Source organism: Lates calcarifer, linkage group LG6 (assembly GCF_001640805.2).
Source record: "Lates calcarifer isolate ASB-BC8 linkage group LG6, TLL_Latcal_v3, whole genome shotgun sequence".
Lineage (NCBI taxonomy): Eukaryota > Metazoa > Chordata > Actinopteri > Centropomidae > Lates > Lates calcarifer.
In genome coordinates, this window is record NC_066838.1 from 23,672 (window position 1) to 45,231 (window position 21,560).

General features: G+C 41.1%; 1 protein-coding gene across 3 annotated transcripts in view; it reads right to left on the reverse strand.

Annotated features, from left to right (window-relative positions):
• Positions 1–21,560, reverse strand: part of LOC108900464 (oxysterol-binding protein-related protein 2) — a 49,708-nt gene that overhangs the window by 7,933 nt on the left and 20,215 nt on the right. The window contains exons 2-13 of one of the 3 annotated variants that reach the window (XM_018701515.2): positions 18,465–18,588; positions 16,059–16,185; positions 12,283–12,358; positions 11,777–11,911; positions 11,216–11,313; positions 10,869–11,051; positions 10,396–10,503; positions 3,774–3,863; positions 3,354–3,474; positions 2,770–2,895; positions 1,520–1,643; positions 1,035–1,125 (exon numbers count right to left, since the gene is read on the reverse strand). In XM_018701515.2, coding sequence (XP_018557031.1) covers positions 1,035–1,125; positions 1,520–1,643; positions 2,770–2,895; positions 3,354–3,474; positions 3,774–3,863; positions 10,396–10,503; positions 10,869–11,051; positions 11,216–11,313; positions 11,777–11,911; positions 12,283–12,358; positions 16,059–16,185; positions 18,465–18,501 — 1,316 coding nt within the window. In that variant the 5' untranslated portion in view covers positions 18,502–18,588. Of the gene's footprint in view, positions 1–1,034; positions 1,126–1,519; positions 1,644–2,769; positions 2,896–3,353; positions 3,475–3,773; positions 3,864–10,395; positions 10,504–10,868; positions 11,052–11,215; positions 11,314–11,776; positions 11,912–12,282; positions 12,359–16,058; positions 16,186–18,464; positions 18,812–21,560 lie in introns of all 3 variants that reach the window. The other 2 variants (XM_018701516.2, XM_018701514.2) reach the window with 2 other exon arrangements.

Sequence of the window (21,560 nt, forward strand, 5' to 3'; positions counted from 1 at the left end):
TAATGTAATTTAAGGATCGTGTGGGTGCTGGAGCCAATCCCAGCTGACATTGGGGGAGAGGTGGGGTACACCCTGTACGGATCGCCAATCCATAGCAGGGCCAACATACCGCATAAAGACAAACAACCACACTCACACTCACATTCACACCTACAGGAAATTTAGAGTCACCAATTAACCTAACACACATCTTTGGACTGTGGGAGGAAGCCAGAGTACCTGGAGAGAACCCACACAGGCACAGAGAGAACACACAGAAAAGTCACAGAAAAACACAGAAAATCCCACAGGCAAACCAGGGCTCGAATTCAGGACCTTCCTGCTGTGAGGCAACAGTGCTAACCACTGCACCACCATGTCACCCCTCATTTAAAGATTTCAATGCTAAAAAAAAATCTGGGCTTGCAGAATGTCACATAAAGTCAGTGGACTTTGTGTTTGTGGGAATATTTGCTTTTTATTCTTTACATTGAAATTCAGTGTCTGATTTAGAAAAGAGCCAATAAAATGACCTAAAAGAAAACACTTGCTCCCCTGTTCAGGAACATTCTTAATAATTATCATCTTACTGTCCCTGACTGCTTTAACTAAGCCTGGAGCTAGTTTATTATCTTTAGCTTTAGGTGCTGGTAGGTAAATTTTGTTACCTTTGAAGACAGACAGTTTAGCTATAGCCTCATGTTTCCACTCTTTATGCTGAACCAAGCTAACTGGCAGCTGGTTGTGGATACATATTGAATGAACCAACATGAGCATATTATTAACCTTCTCACCCATCTCTCAAAAGAAAAGAGAAAAAGCATAATTTCCCAATTTTGCGTATAACATTTCTTTAACACAGCATTGGTGTCAAAGCACATGTGGAACTATAAGTCTAGTCCAGACATTCAACTGGTTTTTGCTGTTTCTGCAACATGATGTACTTGATAAACAACATTATTGGTATGTTGTGTTTGTACCATCTGATGGTTAATTTAATTTAAATGAACACTGGAGAGCACTGGAAGCTGTATGTGTAGGTGCATGTTTCCTACCTAGTAGACCACTCCTCTTCATTCTTGGCTCTCTCCTTTCTGGCAGCTCTCTGCTTCTCCTCCAGTCTCTCCTTCTCCTTACTCGCCTCATCTGCACAAAAACAAGTCACAGCCTCTGTGGTTTCTGCCTGAGACCATTTGGCTTGTGGATCAAGTAAAAGTGACTAGTTTTTCAATACATTTTCACTTCAAGTTAATAAGGTTGTATACTCTTAGAACAGTCTTATTATTAATAATCTTTTTGTCTCACTGGGAGTAATTTTAATACACCATTCTTTTACATTTATTATTCAGCAACAAAATGTAGCATTACTGAAAAGTCTTGAAAGAATAATCTGAACGTCAGCTGTAACTTCTCATCATGCTTTTAATTTATTTATTTAAAAGAATATAAGGTTTCTGTAGGGCACAGCTGGCAAACAAATTAGTTTGTTCAGGCAACCAGAAATGCATTTTTCACTGAGAAGACTCTTAAATTACATTACCCATGTTGCCATTCTCCATGGCTCTGATGTCAGGCCTGAAGCGACAGTCAGTAGGGGCCAAGATGGCCTCCATTCCAGGCTCCAGTTCATTGAGAGACATCGCAAAGTTTGTGAAGTTGTACATCTGGGGGAAGGATGAGCAGGATTTTGAGTGTGTGTGTATGTAAATGTGGATGTGTATTCCATTACTCACGTCTGACACTGTGGTCAGCAGCACTGGAGCCCCCCTAGGCCACAGTGCTGGCCCCTCTTCTCTTCACCCTGTACACTTCAGACTTCTGTTACAACTCTGAGCTGTGTCACATACAGAAGTATGCCGATGACACAGCCATCATTGGGTGCATCAGAGATGACAGAGAGGAGGAGTATCAGAGACTGGTGGGGGATTTTGCTGCATGGCGCCACACTAACCACCTACAGCTCAACACCTCTAAGATGAAGGAGCTAGTCATTGACTTTGGGAGGTCCAGACCAAGACCGCGACCAGTCCTGTTAGAGGGAGCTGAGGTGGAGGCTGTGGACTCTTACAAATACCTCAGGCTGTGGATGGATAACAAACTGGACTGGACAACACACATGCCCTCACGCTCTCTGACTCCTCACTTGGGGGGAGGAGGAGGACAGAAGAGAGTGGTAGCCACTTAATGTGCAATAACCCACCTGGACACTCAATAACTTCATCCACCGCCAGCCATATACAGTTCAGTATATTTATATTTACCTTAATGCCATATACAGTCCAATATACTCAGTATATTTATCTTAATTCATTCTTATTCTACTCTATTTATATTTTGTGTTGTTTGCAAACTGTCCTGTGTGCTGCTTCTGTCTGTTGTTTGCAAACTGTCGTTTGCAACTGTCCTGTGTGCTGTGTCTATCTGTATAAGCTGCTGGAAACTTAATATCCCTGAGGGAGTCATCCCAAAGGGATCAATAAAGTCTGTCTAACTCTAAGTCATTAATCATTTGTCCTATATACATTCAAATCTGTTTGATCACCAATCAAAATCAAGTATCAGCATTCACATTTAAGATAAACCATTGACTGCAACAACCCATTCACTGCATTTTTTGTATCTGAAAAGCATTTAATCAACTGACTGTCAACTGATTCACTCCTGATGTGTGCAGGAGCCTCCTTTGAAACAAAATGTTAACTCAAATTTCTTGCCACTGAGACTCAGGGGTGTGTGATTTGTACCTCTGTGTGTTTCAGTCTGTCTGTGCACACGTTTTTATTTTTATACCATAGCAGAGTGAGCTGGTCTGGAATCTATCCTCCACAGTAGAGTGCTTCCTGGTACAACAGACACCGTTTCTTGGACTTCGGGCATGTCATCTGCGTCATCGTTCTCTGCTCCCTCGGACTCCTCCTGGAAATAAAACACTTCACTCTAACTATTGAAATATTAAAAAATGCAACCACAAAGGTCACATAACTTTGTGAAAGACATTGGTTTAAATCGAAAGCTACGTACACACATTTTGCAGCTATAATACTAAAGCTGAATCGCTGACAGCATCATCACAAGCCTACACAAGCCTGTTGGTTTACCTGGATAAGAGCACACAGAACGCTGTGGACACCAACAAGAACTCAAGATAAAAAGACAACAAATAAATAGGACTAACCCCAAAATCATAAGACAGCAATTACAGAATAGAAACAACCCAATGTTATTCACAATCTGGGTGAAATGAAGGCAACACAATACTGTTTTTTAAATATTTTATATACACATTAAAAATGGGAGCTTCCTTGAAAAACAGCAGACAAAAATTCCAGTCTCATAACAGCAACAATAACAAATATTTTCTAACTTGTTCTCACATGTTTGTGCTTCTTGTTGTCTCCTTTCTTCTCTGACTTCTTGTGGCTCTCGAAAGTCTGAGGGTCGACACTCCACATGCACTCCGTCCACTTCCCATAGATGACACAGCGCTTCTTTTTACTGGACACAAAGAAAGACAGGACAGAGGAGGTGGATGAGAGGAAGAAGTAGTAGAGAAAGCATAGAAGAAGGACAAGATGAGGAAACAACAGAGGTGAAAAGCAGGAGAAGACAAAAAGTGAAGAAGACAAAGGTATACAATATATATAAAAGATAAAGGGAATAAAAATATTAGAAAAGGACAAGTGGGCAGAGCAAGAAAAGGAGAGTAAATGTGAGTGGAGAACAAGGAAGAACTATATTAGTATAACAAATGTTACAATATTCATGCTGAAGTTAATGTATCAGTAAACTCTGACCTCTTGTCCTGGATGTATCCCTCCACTTTGTGCAGCTCTTTGCCAAACATCCCACAGGGCTTGAAATTCAACACACACTTGTCTCCAGTGCTACAGGAGAAAAGAGAAGAACCAGTTAACATCTCTTCACAACCTGAGCTTTAAACATAAAATCTGAAATTAAAAAAAATCAATGCTGGCTTATTGGATTTTGTATGTTGGTTTTAATAAAAAAAAACAAAAAAAAAAACTGGGCAATAAAACCATAAATATAAACCCTCCTGAGAGGTATGGTGTTGTGATGACAAGTTGCCATGCTTTCTATGCAAGGCACTTACTGAACTAACTTCAACAATTTCTTCATCTAAGCCATCAACTTCCTATACCCCATCCCAATAGGTTGCTTAAGGAAGTTTTACTCTTAATTAGCAATTCTCTACTGGATATGATCAATCTGTCTATATTCTACTAACAGGCTGTGGCACACTCTTATGAAGTAGCTGTAATCAAACCTCTTCTAAAAAAAGCCTACTCTCGATCCAGGCACATTAGCTAACTACCGACTTATATCTCCCCTCTCTGGATCCTGGAAAAAACAGTCGCAAAACACTTATGTGACTTTCTACACAACTATAGTTTATTTGAGGATTTTTAGTCAGGATTTAGATTGCATGATTGCACAGAGACTGCACTTGTGAAAGTTACAAATGACCCTGTCATCACACCAGACAATGGAACTGCCTCTGTACTTTTCTTGTTAGATCTTGATTGACCATCCTATTTCATACTTATTACAATTTATTTGCATTAAAGGAATTGCACTAAAGCAGTCTAAGGCCTATCTATCTGATAGGCTTCAGTTTGTACATGTTAATGACAACTCCTCCATATACACAAAAGTTAGACATGGAGCTCCTCAAGGGTCTGTGCTTGGACCAATTCTATTCACCTTGTATATGCTTCCTTTAGGCAACATTATCAGGAATCACTCCATAAACTTCCATTGTTATGCAGATGATACACAGCTATATTTGTCAGTGAAGTGTTACGGTCACCCTCCTCTTCCTCAGTTTCTGCCCTGGTTTTGTCTCTTTCCCGCCCTCTCCCTCTGTGTGTAGGTGTGTGTGCGCTTATTCCACAGGGGCGTGGCGTGGCACTGGCACAGCTGAAACTTATTAACTCATCCTCACCCGTTCATCACCCTAGTCTGCTCGTCACTCAACGCCAGTTTGTTCCATCTGCCTTAGTGGTAACTTCTGGCCTCTCAGTTGAACCCTTGCAGTAAATTCTGACCATTTCTGAGTCTCTATTTGAGTAAGCTGTTTAGTGACTCTGTCTCTGTTTGTCCCAGTCTTCCGCCAATGCCTTTGTCCACTCCTGTGGATGTCTCTGCACCCTCCCTACGTAACTCCTTCTCCCGTACTCAGGTGCAGGCTGTTCTTCTGTGGGAGACCACTCTGATCGATTTTGGGGCTGACAAAAATTTTCTTGACTCTTCCACTGCCACTCACCTGGGTATCACCTGTCCTGAATCTCCCTATGCCAAAGGAGGTAAATGCCTTGGATGGCAGACTACTTGCCCAAGTGACTCACCAGATCATCCCCATTATTCTACTCACTTCTGGTAATCATTAGGAGAGAATTCAGTTTTTGTTGATCCCCTCACCTCAAGCAGTTTTGATCCTTGGTCAGCCCTGGCTTAAGACCCATAATCCCCATATCGACTGGGTAAGCGGCACCATCCTCAGCTGGAGCTCTAAGTGCCAGACCACCTGCTTACATTCTGCTGTCACCCATCATGATTTCTCTGCTTACTCAGATTCCGAACCCCTAGATCTCTTCCTGGTTCCTCCTGCGTATTATGACTTAGGGGAGGTTTTTAGTAAGTCCCGAGCTGTCTCTCTTCCTCCTCACAAACCATATGACTGTGCTATTGAGCTGCTTCCAGGTGCCACTCCCCACTATCCAGTTGTTCCATCTCTCCTGCCCCGAATGTGAGTGCATGGAGAGGTACATTCACGAGTCCCTGGCCGCTGGTTTAATCCGTCCATCCTCTTCCCATTTGGGAGGCGGGGTTTTCTTTGTTAAGAAGAAAGATGGTTCCCTTCGACCCTGCATTGATTACCGTGGTCTCAACAACATAACAATAAAGGGAAAATACTCACTTCCTCTCATGGACTCATCTTTCACACCCCTACATCAGGCTACGGTTGTCACTAAGCTTGACCTCAGGAACGCTTACCACCTGGTGCGAATCAGGGAAGGGGATGAGTAGAAGACGGTGTTCAACACTCCCCTGGGCCATTTTGAGTATCAGGTGATGCCATTTGGTCTCACGAATGCCCCTGCTGTCCCCACTGTCTTCAAAGCTCTCATTAATGACATCCTGCGGGACATGATAAACCGTTTTGTCATAGTGTACCTGGATGACATCCTCATCTTCTCCCAGATTCCTGCTGAACATCAACATCATGTCAGGTCAGTGCTCAAGAGGCTGCTGGAGAATAAATTGTTTGTGAAGGCGGAGAAATGTGAATTATATGTGTCCTCTGTGAGTTTTCTGGGATTTTTGGTGGAGTGTGGACAGGTGAAACCAAACCCTGTGAAGGTGAAGGCAGTGGTGGAGTGGCCCCAGCCTGATACTCGGAAACAACTTCAGAGATTTCTGGGCTTTGCTAATTTCTACCGCAGGTTCATCCCTAACTTCAGCAAGATAGTAATTCCACTCACCACACTCACCTCAGTTTCAACTCTATTTTCCTGGTCCTCTGAGGCCGATGGGGCCTTCAACACTCTCAAGTCACTGTTTACCTCAGCCCCAATCCTCATTCATCCAGACAGTTTACTGTGGAGGTGGACGCTTTGGACTCTGGCGTGGGGGTGGTTCTGTCCAGCATTCCACTTTAGATACACAAACTTCACCCTTGTGCCTTCTTTTCCTATTGTCTTTCTCCCACAGAGTGCAACTATGACATAGGAAACCGGGAACTCCTCGCTGTGGTGCTGGCTTTGGAAGAGTGGAGGCATTGGCTGGAGAGGACTGAAGTGTCATTCCTGGTTTGGATTGATCATAAGAACCTAGCATACCTCCAGTCAGCCCGGAGGCTCGGTCCCCGTCAAGCCCAATGGGTCTTACTCCTGACCCAGTTTAACTTCACTCTGTCCTACAGGCCTGGCTCGAAGAATGTGAAACCCGATGCTCTGTCCTGTCAGTCAGAACCCCCAGCACCCATCACCATCCCAGAAACTATTCTTCCTCCTTCCTGTGTGGTGGCTGTGGCTCAGTCTATCAAAGGGGAGACCTGGTCTGGTTAGGAGAGATGGCATTCATCCCACTTTTGATGGAGCATCTCTCATATCTAGAAATCTGACATCTGAGTTTATTAGGAAGCCAAAGCCCTGACAATCCAGAGTTCAGGCCAGGAGACAGAGCTGCAGTCTTACACACTTCTCTGTGCCTCCTTTAGAGCAGTCACCCCCCCCATTACTCCATAGAGACTGTGTCTGCCCCCCAACCATTTAAATTAACTAAATCAAAGGTTAACAAAAGAGGAGTTAGTCACAATAATGTCATAAAAATCAACACAGCCAATTCAAATGTACAGCAAAATAAAATAATTAAATGTGGATTACTCAATATCAGATCTCTCTCATCTCTCTCTCTCATAGATCAGATTACCATCTTGATCTATTTTGTCTGACTGAAACCTGGCTGTGTCAGGATGAGTATGTTAGCCTGAATGAACCCACCCCCCCAGTCATTTTAATACTCACGTTCCCCGAGACACCTGCTGTGGAGGTGGAGTCGCAGCCATTTTCGGTTCCAGCTTACTAATTAGTGCTAAACCTAAATTATAATTTATTTGAAAGTCTTGTTCTTAGTCTGTCCCACCCATGGTAGAAAACATTAAAGCCAATTCTATTTGTTGTAGTGTACCGTCCTCCTGGTCCATACTCTGATTTCTTATCTGAATTTTCAGAGTTTCTGTCGAGTTTGGTACTTAAAACAGATAAAGTTAATTATCGTAGGCAACTTCAATATTCATGTTGATGTCAATAATGACAGCCTTAGCTCTGCTTTTTCTTCAGTAAATAAACCCAGTCACTGTTTGAGTCACACTCTCTTGTTTTAGCTTATGCTATTGACATTGAACATGTAACAGTCTTCCCACAGAATCCCGTTCTATCAGACCACTTTTTAATCACTTTCGAATTTATATTGCTGTATTATCAGCAATAAACATCCTGACTAGAAATATTTCAGATCATGCAGTAGTTAAATTCTAGGAAATTATTCCCACTAACTTAGGTCCAGTGCCTCATCTTAATTTAGCAGAAGCTACTCCCTCCCAGCTTTATCATCTTGTAGACAGCGTTGCAGACTCACTACGTACAACTCTAGATTCCTTCACCCCCCTAAAAATGAAAACAATAAAGAGAAAGAGGCAAGCTCCATGGTTCAACTCCCAAACCTGTACACTGAAACAAACAGCACGTAGGCTTGAAAGAGTGTGGCGTTCCACCAAACTGGAAGAATCCCACTTAGCCTGGCAAGATAGTGTCAAAAGATATAAAAAGGCCCTCTGTAATGCAAGAGACGCCTATTACTCATCATTAATAGAGGATAATAAGAACAACCCCAGGCTTCTTTTCAGCACTGTAGCCAGGCTGACAGAGAGTCACAGCTCTATAGATCCACACATCCCTTTAACCCTCAGCAGCAATGATTTTATGAACTTTTTTAATGATAAAATCTCACAGCACAGAGACAGCACTTGTAAAAGTTACAAATGACCTCCTGATCGCATCAGACAACGGACTTGTTTCTGTACTTGTCTTGTTAGATCTCAGTGCTGCTTTTGATATGATTGACCATCACATCCTTTTACAGAGACTGGAGCACTTTATTGGTATTAAAGGAACTGCACTAAACTGGTTTAAGTCCTATCTATCTGATAGGCTTTAGTTTGTACATGTTAACAACTACACCTCCAGGTACACAAAAGTTAGACATGGAGTTCCACAAGGGTCAGTGCTTGGACCAATCCTCTTCACTTTGTATATGCTCCCCTTGGGCAATATTATCAGGAAACACTCCATAAATTTCCATTGTTATGCAGATGATACACAGCTTTATCTGTCAATGGAGCCTAATGAAACCAATCATCTAGCCAAACTCCAGGATTGTCTTCGGGACATTAAAACCTGGATGACAAGCAATTTTTTATTACTGAACTCAGATAAAACTGAAGTCATTGTACTTGGTCCTGAACACATCAGAAATACATTTTCTAATAATGTAGTTCCACTAGACGGCATTGTCCTGGCTCCCAGCTCCACTGTAAAGAATCTGGGAGTCATCTTTGATCAGGATGTCCTTTAACTCACACATAAGACAAACTTCTAGGACTGCCTTCTTTCACCTGCGTAATATCACCAAAATGAGACATTTTCTGTCTCAAAAGGATGCAGAAAAACTAGTCCATGCATTTGTTACTTCTAGGCTGGACTACTGTAATTCATTATTATCAGGCTGCCCCAACAAGTCACTAAAGACTCTGCAGCTGATTCAAAATGCTGCAGCACGATTACTGACAGGAACTAGGAAAAGAAACCATATTTCTCCTGTGTTAGCTTCTCTACACTGGCTCCCAGTCAAATCCAGAATTGAATTCAAAATCCTCCTCCTCACATAAAAAGCCCTTAATGGTCAGGCTCCATCTTACCTTAAAGATCTCATAGTCCCCTACAATCCCACTAGGACTATGCGCTCCCAGAATGCTGGTTTAGTGGTGGTTCCCGGAGTTTCCAAGAGTTGAATAGGAGGAAGAGCCATCAGTTATCAGGCTCCTCTACTGTGGAACCTTCTCCCAGTTTCGGTTCGGGAGGCACACACCCTCTGTACCTTTAAGAGTCGTCTGAAAACTCTCCTCTTTGATAAAGCTTATAGTTAGGGTTGGCTCAGGCTTGAACCATCCCTTAGTTGTGCTGCTATAGGCCTAGACTGCCGGGAGATCTCCCATGATGCGCTGAGCTTCTCTCTCCACTCAACACCTGCGGCTATAATTAGAAATTACTTAAACTTATTAGTATTGCTATGTTAGCAGTCAATACTTTAATTATCACTATTATCATTACTACTGCTGTAATATTGGCATCACCTTACGTTTTATATGACCCCCCCAAACCAGTCGAGGCAGATGGCTGCCCACCCTAAGTTCGGTTTCTGTCTCTTAAAAGGAAGTTTTTCCTTGCCACTGTCGCCTAGTACTGCTCATGGTGGGATTTGTTGGGTCTCTCTCTGTAAATACCTATTTTAAGTATGGACCTGCTCTACATGAAAAGTGCCTTGAGATGACTTTTGTTGTGATTCGGCGCTATATAAATATATTGAATTGAACTGAATAATTCTCAGTGACCGTACTTTAACCTTGGTGCAGTTCAGTTCATGTCTTTTTCTATTAAGTGAAGTGTGATAGTTTGATAATAGGTGCCAAGATGACATCAGGCTAATGCCGATGTCGCTACAGCCTACAAATTATGTAATTATAATGCACTCAGCTCCCATAGTGTGTTAAATTATTCTATGTGCTCATTATTAGAAATACAACTTGCAGACATCATTCAAGTGTCATTTACATACCTGTGGTTCACTATTTCCACTGTGCCATACTGTTCTATCCACAGTTTGCCTAGGATGATGTTGTGTACACAGCAGTAAGGGTTAGTCCAAGTGTATGCCTCGTTGTGCCTGGGGAAGAGGAGCAGGAATGGAAGAAGCAAAGGGAATGAAGGACAGGGAAGAGGAGAGGAAAATAAAACAGCATTAAGGAATGACAGGATAATGCAGAAAGCAGGATAACAGAATAAAGTAGAATAAGACCAAACAAAGAGAGGAAAACAAAAGAGAAAGCATATGTTTAGTACATTCCTCTGCTGCTAAGATCCATTGCACATTTCATTTTATTAATTATATATATATATAGGCGGAGAAATGTGAATATATATATATATATATATACACATATGTACATATGTACAATATAGTATATTTTAAAGTAGTGTGTCACTCTCATTCAACACTCTCATTTTCACCACCCTCCTTTTCAGACTCACTTGAGTAGTTCTAATGTGATGGTCCCTTTAGGTTCAGCCTCAACACTCTTGCCCCAGAACTTGAGTTTGGGGTAGATGGAGCCGTGGAAGATGAAGTCCCCGGCCAGGCTCTCTGCATGGAAGGCACTGACTGGGGGATGATGGGATACCTGCTCTGATACCAGCCGGAAACCCTGCTCCTCTCTGTATGAAGAAGCAGTGAAAAAAAGGATAAATGCACTATTTCAATAGGTGACCTTAAAAAGAGGTCTCTCTCTCTCTCTCTCTCTCTCTCTCTCTCTCTCTCTCTCTCTCTCTCTCTGTGTATATGTAGGTGTGTGTGCATGTGTTGGTCAGTGTGTGTGCACCTGGTGAGTTCATAGGTCTCCCCCAGCAGAGGGTTGAAGGGTTTTCCAGTTCTATCCCATTGAGATGCAACTGCTGACACAGCAAAAGCAGCTACTGCCTGAAGACAAGCAATCACAGTCGAGTCAATTTTATCTATATAGCGCCAATTCACGACAGACGTTATCTTGAGGCACTGTAGATATAGAACAGATCTAGTCCGTACTCTTTAAACAGAACATGTTAGTGTGTGTATGTGTGTGTATTTGTGACATTACAATGTTTTTATGTGTGTGTTTTTATTTCCATGCTGCATCTTCTCACATTAATTTTCTGGAGGTTGTCTGAGTCCATGAGTGCGTGTGACTGTGTCAGATTTGCATACCAAGTACTGGTTTAACCTTCCTCACCTGACACTTTATTATTATTATTAGTAAGTTATTATTACACTTTAGGATTTATTCATGAGACTCAATATGCTTACATTACTTAATGCACTATACAGTGAACATGATTTTTCTGTCTTATTTTTCTTTTTTTTGTGTGTGTGTGTGTGTGTGTGTGTGTGTCAGTTGTGCTCTGACCTGCATGCGCTCGATGGAGTCAGACAGCGAGCAGGCTCTGTTGATGAGGTAAGTGTGTTCCATGTATTCTGTGATTCTCTGAAGGAAGCTTAGAGGCTCGTTGAAGACAATAGGCATCGTGATCTTGGACAGCTCCTATGAAAAGCACAAAACATGAAGTATGGATTTAAGATTTCAAGCTCAACTATCAGAATATTTTGTTTAAAATCAGCTGAATTTCTTAAATGCTCTCTGTTTTTGTTCTACTGAATCTGGTCAATGCAAAATAAAAAAGACTACTGGAGTCTAAAGCAAGATAATGTAATAATATATACAAAGTTGAAACAACTGCTGGCCTGTTACTGCATCAATAAACTTTTGACATGTACCAGGTATAAAAAATTTCATTTTGTTTTAGATATGTGTGGCGGGCCTCACTAGCATTCTCTAGCCTGGTTGTGGTCTAATATATTCTGTCACCTACACACTGTGTAAAGAAAAGTAACAATTAATCTGTGGGTCTTTACCAGTCCGATGCATTTTTTCAGGATACTCCACACACTGACAGCATTTCTGGAAAACATGGCTGCAGGTAATGATGTCCTGAAATGAAATTAAGAAAGAATCACTGGGCATGAATGAAGGGCATGCACAAAAACAGCTTCCCCAATTTCTGACACTTCGTACTTAGTATTTTCTTTAAGGATCAGATTTGACATCTCAAGATGAACTGACTGCCTAAAAGTAATTCTCAGCTACAAAACTCAACAGCTTAGTTGTTTTCACTGGCCACCCAGTTTTTCACCATCTTTAATGTTTGTTTAAGCACTAAAAGCTTCAAAAGGTCTAAGTTGTGTTAAGTTAACTCCTCGTCTCCTCCTCCTGGCGTGTCCTGAGTTGGACTCTTCCATGTCGGACTTGCGTGTTCCCTTCGCTGGCCACATTAGGGCTTCTCATCTAAGGTCTGTGTTTCGTGAGAATGTGAGAGATTACAGTATCGTCCCCCAGTTTAGGGTGAGTGACATTTGGAAATCCCGTGGAGTGTGTACTGCTCATCTAGGCCGTGTCCCTCCTACATTACCTGGCGCTGTTGTGCCCTTGCCGATCAGCATGACAGATCAAATCAAATAAGGCTTTTGTTCTTAATGATCTATTCCTCAGGGGAAAATTGGATTTTATGTTCTTAACCGAAACATGGCAGTGAAATATGGATTTCTCTAATTTCATTGAACTATGCCTTCCAGACTGTGCTTTTTTGACCATTCCACGGATGTCAGGACGTGGAGGTGGACTTGCTGTCATTTTTAAGTATACCCTTACCTTGTAAGTTGGTGAATGCCTCTTCTTTTAATAATAACAATAACAATAATAATAATAATAATTCTTATCATAATTTATATAGCGCCTTTCACAAGACCCAAGGACACTTTACAAAGGCGATGTCCAAACAAAATAAGACTAAGTGCCAAGGGCCTGGTTGAATAAGTGACTTTTTAGAGCAGACTTAAAAGTGACCAACAATATAGCATGGCAAATCTCCATTGGGAGAGAGTTCCAAAGGGTGAAGGCTGCCACACTGAGGGCTCTATCACCAAAGGACCATGTTTTGGTGCAGGGAATAGATAGAAGGCCTGAGTCAGAGCACCGCTGGTTCTGTAAAGGGATATACTGGCGGAGGAGGTCCAAAAGGTACTGTGGACCGAGGTTGTGGAGTGATTTATAGACAAGCAGGATGAGTTTGTAAATGATGCAGTACTAAACCGGAAGTCAGTGTGAGTGTGAGTGGTGAGTGAAGGTGGGGGTGATGTGCTGCCAAAGCTTAGTGCAGGTTAGTACCCTGGCAGCAGAGTTTTGCATGTACTGGAGTCTGTTGAGGGCTTTCTTGAGGACCCCAAACAGGACTCCATTACAGTATTTAATTTATTTACAGGATTTAATGTGTGACTCAAAAGACAGGGTGGAGTCAAGGATGACGCTACAAGCCTCTGAGGAAGGAGAAATGGAGCAGCTGTCCACATGGAGGAGAAAATCTCCAACCCTCTGGAGCAGCACTGTGGGAGCCATGACCATGAGCTCAGTTTTATTGCTGTTTGAGAAGGTTAGTGGTCATCCAGGTTTTTATTTCGAGGATGCAGCTGACGAGGGACTGTGGAGGGAGCTGAGTGGATGGTGATGTACTGGGGTACAACTGGTTGTCGTCTGCATAGCAGTGGAACTGCAGACCGTGGCAGCGGATGATTTTACCAAGGGGGAGCATATAGAAAGTGAAGAGAAGGGGACCAAGGACAGAGCCATCAATGGTGATAAACTGTTGCCGGCTGGATAGGTAGGACTGAAACCAGGAGAGCTGTACCAGTGAGGCCAAGGTGTGTGGAGAAGCGATTGAGGAGGATGGTGTGGGAAACTGTGTCAAATGCAGCAGAAAGGTCCAAGAGTACTAGGATGCTGATGTGGCCAGAATCAGCAGTGAAAAGAAGATCATTTGTGATCTTCACTAAGGCAGTCTCTGTGTTGTGATGGGCCCTAAAGCCAGATTGAAGGGGCTCATAGAACTCATGGTCAGACATTTATTGTTGTAGTTGAGTGGAAACTGCTCTTTCCAGGATTTTGCTCAGGAAAGGGAGGTTGGAGATCAGCTGGTAGTTGCTGATATTGTCAGACCAGGCTTCTTAAAGATAGGAGTGACTAAGGCGGTTTTGAGAATGGCTGGTACTGTCCCAGTTTGGAGTGAAGTATTAATAATGTCTGTCATCAAAGGGCAGAGGGTGGGAAAGCAGGCTTTCACTTTTAACTCTTTTAACTCTTTTGAAGTGCAGATGATGAAGACTGGTCGGATCAATCTTCTCTATTTTAATTTACAAACCACCAGGATCAGCAGGCAATTTTTTATTTGACTTTTGTGACTATCATCAACTATTAAGCTGGAAAGAATTTTACTGCATGGAGATTTCAAACTTCACATCGATGATGATTCATGCACTGTTGCCTTTGACTTTCTTAATCTGATAGAATCCTTCAACTTTACTCAACATGTGTCTGGACCAATCCATGATGTCTGATTCTCATGTCAAGTCCCTGACCCGATCTTGTTTCTTCAATTTACGAAATACTGCTAAACTCAGGACTGTTGTCTCAAAAAGTAAGAGATGCTCGCCCATGCCTTCATCTCAAATCCACATTTGGTTTATTGTAATGCAGTGTTTTCTTGTCTGAACAAAAAGTCAATTAATCGCCTCCAACCTGTACAAAACACTGCTGTGAGGCTTCTAACTCGCGACCACAAATCATCCAACATCACCCCACCTTTAAAGCGTTTGCAGTGGCTTCCTGTCAAGTTTAGATTTCATTTTAAAATTTTGGTTTTCACTTTTATGGCCTTATGGGGTGAGGCGCAGAATTACATGCCTTCCAAATTTTAGCTCCTAAGCTGTGGAACAACCTGCCACCCACACCTCGTACTGTTGACTTGGTGGCATCTTTTAAAAGGCAGCTAAAAATATATTTGTTGAATTTGAGTAGTGCCTTGTGTGTATGTTTGTTATGTTTGCCTATTTATGTCTCCTTTTATGTTTTTATGGTGTGGTTTTTAAATGTTTCTACTGTAAAGTACTTTGTGACTGCTCTGTCTTGAAAAGTGCTATACAAATAAACTTTACTTACTTAATAAAAGACCTTAAGTCTTTGGCATCCAAACATATTTCCACAGATGAGAGTGATATAGAAACACAGACACAGAGAGAGAAGAAGGCCATTCTGTTCTCTCATGCCTGCTGTCAGCTCAGTCATGTGGATGAGTATAAGCAGTATCTCATCTAACAAACTGGCTAGAGGGAAAACCAAGGTTGCAGATAAACTGAGCATGTGGTCTATCTGGTCTGTTAGCCAGGCAAGAGTCCCTCATTGTCAGTCATGAAAAAGGCTCCTACTTTTTACTCTCTCACACACACTTTTAAAAAGAGATGTTAATATTTCACATCTAGAGCAAGTCACACCAGTCTTAAAGCTTGTGAATTAATATCCTAATATTTCTTGCTGAAATTCACTCCTACTCTCTGAGAACCCAACCATTTTTGCATAGTGTGCCAGGGTGGGCTTGCAACCATGTTATTTTTCATGGTAAAATGGCAGCGTGCATTTCAGTTATGTGACTTTCTAAAAACAAGATCAAATACAGAGCTATTAATGAAATGGCATTGAATCCTTGCCAGTAAAAGTTGTGGCCCTGCCCACAAGACATAATGCAGTTACAAACATAGAAGTACACACACTGCAAATGGAATGTGGAGCAGGAATGCAGAAGTACCTGTGTTTCTTGATGCCATTCTCCTGAGGCACTGATCCATTGTTCTTTTGACTGCTGCTGTCAAACACCAGTGCATCTTTGAAACTGGCCTCTGACACCCCTTCATACGACTCGTCTGAATCGAGGCCTATGGGAAACAAAATGTGATATCAGGTTATAGTTCCATTAGATCTCACAACAGCCAATGATCTGTGCAGTAATACCTGTTTATTTGTCAGTGTGTTGAACAGCTAAGAGATGAAGGGAGTAATGTTAAAAACTAGTACTCTAATGAAAGAGATATAAGGGGCTCTATGATTTTGCTGGCGGTTGTTTTTGGGTCAAATATTAGTGTTCTGTTTGTGACATGTGACAGTCATAGACAATGTTATAAATTTGCATACCATTTTGCATCAGGATCTTCTTGCCTGGGTTTGACTAGCAAATTTTATTGATTGCCTGAAACTGTATACACTAACCAACCTCTTCACTGACACAGCAGCAGGTGTCTTTAAAAACTCAATTAACTTTTAAATTTATGGTTATGATTCTGGGTTGAATAATGGTAAAATGCATGAAAATGATCATGGTGCAACCAAATAAACCATGGTATCTCGTTTAAATATTTGCAACAGCTGGAATAAAATGCGGTTAATATAAAAAATAAAATACACTGTATACCTACAAATGGGTGGTAGTGAGAAAGTGGCAAGTGAGCACTTAGTGCTGCAGGGTGGGGCTTTGGTGAACTCAAGGTGGGGCCTTAACAGCAGCTTAAAATAGACTAAATGGCTCATTATCATTCAGCAAACACATTCTCAGCTGTCAGTATGACGTCAAAGGGTACCAGGTATGTGTTCTTACCATATCGGGTGAGTCATAAAAGATATTTCTGTTACACTCATCAATATCTATTGCTACAAGTATAGCTTACTAGTATAACATTTGATTTGATTTTACTTCATCCCACCTAACTGTTTTGGAGGATTGGCGATTGTTATTAGTGAAACTGTCAAACTGATAGTGATGAGAAAGGTTGCTCAGGCAAGTTGGATGCCACTTGATGATGATCACAGCTAACCCTGTGCACGTCTACTAATGAATATAACATTTGTCATGGTCTGTATCTGATTAGTAAGACGTTCATAACAATAACACAGAGATAGGTGGACAGACACACAAGGACATACACACACACACACACACACACACTTTGACTCATTTATTCATATTTACATGGACACAACAGCCAGCAAAAGACATAATTATAGTAACACAACAATGACTGCATATCAGCATCAATATCACACAAGGACACAACTGACTGTAAAGGAACAACAATAATGTTGCTAATTATTGTTGTGACAGCCCCACCCTGCTTTGCTGTGCCCTGTATACACAACCTTTTAAATGGACTGAGGCTGGTAACTGCAGGGTTTCTGTTACAGTAAAATGTTCATCACATCACCAAACTAACTTCTTTATATGCTCTTATTTCTCAACTGTAATATTAGCTGCATGACACCACACAGGTGTTGACATGGAAGACTATTTATCTAATCCCTCCAGAAATCTGATACCACATAAAATAAAATCATAAATAAAGCAAAAGACGGGGGGAATTCGTTTAACTCCCATTCCACTCTCTCAATATGATGGCAAAACAGGCCATCTGATTTGGAACAGTGCCACGCACTCCTGATGAGAGAATAAGATCCTCATAAACATCACCATTCAATAGGGCTGTCACTTTTTCAAAAAAATCAAGACTGAACAAATTTGAAATAACCTGCAATTTTATTCCAACTACTTCTAACAGTTTGTTGCAGTTCAAATCAGAACTTTTCACCCAAATTGGAACAAATGCTCAAATTTTGGATTAAAAGGTGACAGCCCTAATACCCAATAAAATTACATTTCACAAATCTGTCAAGAATTCTCCTTATGGACAGAAGCTATAAAATAAATATTTAGGTAGACACCAACATCAACAGTTGTATTAAAATCCAGAGAACTCCAAGAACTGGGTACCTGGCATCATGTGGGCTATTTCGTCTACAAACAGCATTGCTGATTTTAGAATGGCAATAATGAGTTGAATTGTAAACTATTCTGATTAAGGTTTCTTCATTCCAGCTTCTGCTGCTTTACAGTAATTTTTAATATCTTTTATATTTTGGACCGGATACACTCAGATAAAACAGAATCTGCTGACATTCATTTTAAAGCTCTTAGGTTTGGTTGGGCTTGGCTGTCATGGACATGTTGCACTGTTTTCTAGTTTTATAGTCCAAATTACTGACAGGAATAACACATAGTGAAAATAATCATCTCTGACATGAATTGCATAGAAAAATCTGTCATAAAAATTAACAAAACTGCAATTTCCAGAACACAAACACACACACTCTCCCACTGAGCACCCACCTGTGACGGCATCGAAGAACTCATCCTCATTGCTCATCTTCTACAGTCAAAGCCAACCAGACGTTTAAGGAAAGATGTTCAACTTCTAGCACATGTTCCTTTTAATGGCGGCCCCTCACAGTTCCTATGGAGAGGAGACCTGTTGATCAAAGTCCCTCTGGAGTGTCAAGATGGCAGCAGCACAAGATTTGGTCAATGTCCAGGGAATGTCCCACACAATCTGATGCTGGTTATGTTGGACAGTGTGACCGCAGAAGAATGGCACCAGGGGAATATCAGTCAGGGCAACTCAGCTGCCTAGTTAATAGAGAGCTGACTGGCTTTGTTGAGTGAAGTAAATTAGTGACCTGTAGAAAAAATAAAGCATGTACATCATGAGTTGTAATTTCCTCTACCTTAAAGAAAATTAATGAAGAATGATGTTTTCACCAAAGTGTTTATAACAGGCAAAGTCGGGATTAAAAATAAATCTAACTCTAGACTAAGACCTGCAGAAAACATCAGTCTCGTCTGGGTGTAAGGGTGGACATATAGCCTTAAAATATTTTGAGGTAATTCGCGGTTACGATATTCAATAAGATTTTTCAGAACTGAAGAAGCCTTTCGGATGAGAGGTGAAACGTCTTCAAGAAACCTAAAAGAAGTCCAGTTGCCTTCAACTTCAGCACTTAAGACCACCCACACTGTTATTTTTCACACAACGTCAGAAAGTCTTCTCCTTTTGAGAATGAAGTCTGCGGAAGTTACATAATGGAAAAACATTCTATTATTCATTAATTCACATTTGAGCAATGATACTGTATATCTGAGCTAAAAAGAAATTAGACTTGGACTTAGCTACAACTTCTAGTCATAAGCCTGAGTGTTATTTTACATTCTGATCATAAATTCTCAACTAATTTTAATTTGTTGACAAAAACATTCTATAGTTTAACGTGCAACACTGCTGAAGTGAGAATCCCTTATAAGAAAACAACATGCTGTGTATGTCTTCATAACAGACACCTAAACTACTGCAGTGCTCTTGATACTGGCCCTCCATAGGCAGTAGTGCTCTTTCCAAGCCATCTAGGCTACCAGCTAAAAAAAACTACTTAGTCTGACTGAGCAACAAGCTTGTCTATCATGGCCCACTGAATGCAAACAGAGAGTTTTCTAGTCCAGTAGTTACATAATCGGGACATCACTGTCAAAGGCATTCTGGGTCTTCTGTTTAGTACATTGGCTCTTCATACTTTTAAACTCATGACCCCGATTCACTTCTGATTCTTCAAATCCCAAAGTAACAAGTTAAAATTCAACATAGTTATATCTATTTCTTTACAAAACCAATCACCATAATGAACCATCAGTCTGAATCTCAACCAAATTACTATTGGGCAACAAACACTTGAAAAATGTGTTGTGTTACAGCAAATGAGCAAGTGCAAGTGGTTTAATTAGCTTTAAAAACTTAAACCATAATTTCTATGATGACATATAATTTATCCATTTGTTTCTCTCCCCATTGTCACCAGCATGCCTGACATTACAAGGAACCCAAATGGGCTTGAAACATTTTATCACAGACACGGCCCACATGGCAAATACAACAAATCTTGACTTGCATACGGAGTTATCATTTGAGCAAAAGTTTAGTACTAGCTGGGGTTTGCTCCTTAACAACACAGTACTTTATCTTAAGTTACACATGGGCTCAGCTCTTGTGTGCAACAAGTTTTTCATATTACTCAATATTGATATATATCACGATACAAATCAAATCACTATTTCTGTCAAATTTAAATGTTCCTTTTTTACTCCTAAGTGAGATATATAAGGTCAATTTTAGGGTAGCCCCCTAAATGTCGACTATTTAACGCATCAGTCAGGAAGACCCTGATTCAACTCACAGAAAGTCAATGGACGAATTGTCAAAGTTCTTTCAGTTGCCTCACAGTTCACATATAGAGCACTGCAGTAGCAACAGAGCAACAGTCTGTAAACTTTACAACCAGATCTTGTCTTAAAATGACCAAACCACAAAACTAACTGTGGAGTTAGATACTTGATGAAAACAGAGGGCAGAGCCACAGCGTGAGGCAGGCAGTGTGAATCACTCCAATTCTCTCCACTTTGGTGTCAGGTGAGAGCTGTATGCTAGTCATGAGAATGGACCCAGCTAAAGCGAAACACAAACACAGTACTGTGCCAAATGTTTACTTAAGATGGTCTTGGCACTGAAACAGCCTGAATCCACAGAAGAACTGAGACAACTTCTCAAAGATGGTGGAACAAATCCACTCCATGAGGAGAACTGGAGCTGTTTTAAAGGCAAAGGGGGTAGTGGAAGGGGGTCATAGGAAATATTGATCAGATTTAGGTTTTTTCTGTTTATTGCACTTTGCATGAGGTTACAAGATAAATAAAAATCAATCGTGGAATTATTTTTGACTTCACCTTACCTTTGCTACCCAAAACTTTTGCACAGTACTGCATATTTTATAGCAGCCCACCGTGGGACAGTTATAGACGCTGCTGCAACATTTTAAATTTGCAAAATACCCAGTTGGGCCAAAAGGGAGAGAAAGAAAGAAAGGAGACAAAGAGAGCAAATGGTAGGGTGAACTAGCTAACATTCAGGTCAGATTTGTATTTGTATTCTACTGGGACAAATACCAAACTTCATGCAGCAATACGCAGCGCTGACTTGACGTGATGCATGCTGGGTTTAAAACAATGCATGCTTGTTAGAAATTTTGTCTTATGCCGGCACTGTACAACGTCACCATGTCACATGTATTTAAAACCTCACTGGAGTAAGGTGCCTGCAGTTTTTTGCTCATTTTCAGCAGTTGCTTTTCTCCGGCTGCACCGACTTGGAGTCACCTCTGTGACGACAGCACTTTGTCCTGATTGGCTCAAACCTTCACTGACATCATGACGTGTAGTATGTTTTTATTCTAAGCACTTCAGATCAGTTATCTGCTGTGGTTATCTCTTCCAAAGTTGATTTCAGTCACTTGATCTCCTCTTCCTGACAGCTTGTGTTTTACATCTGTTCATCAACACTATAGTTATAATTTCCAGATAGAAGCTGTTCATCAGTTTAGTTTA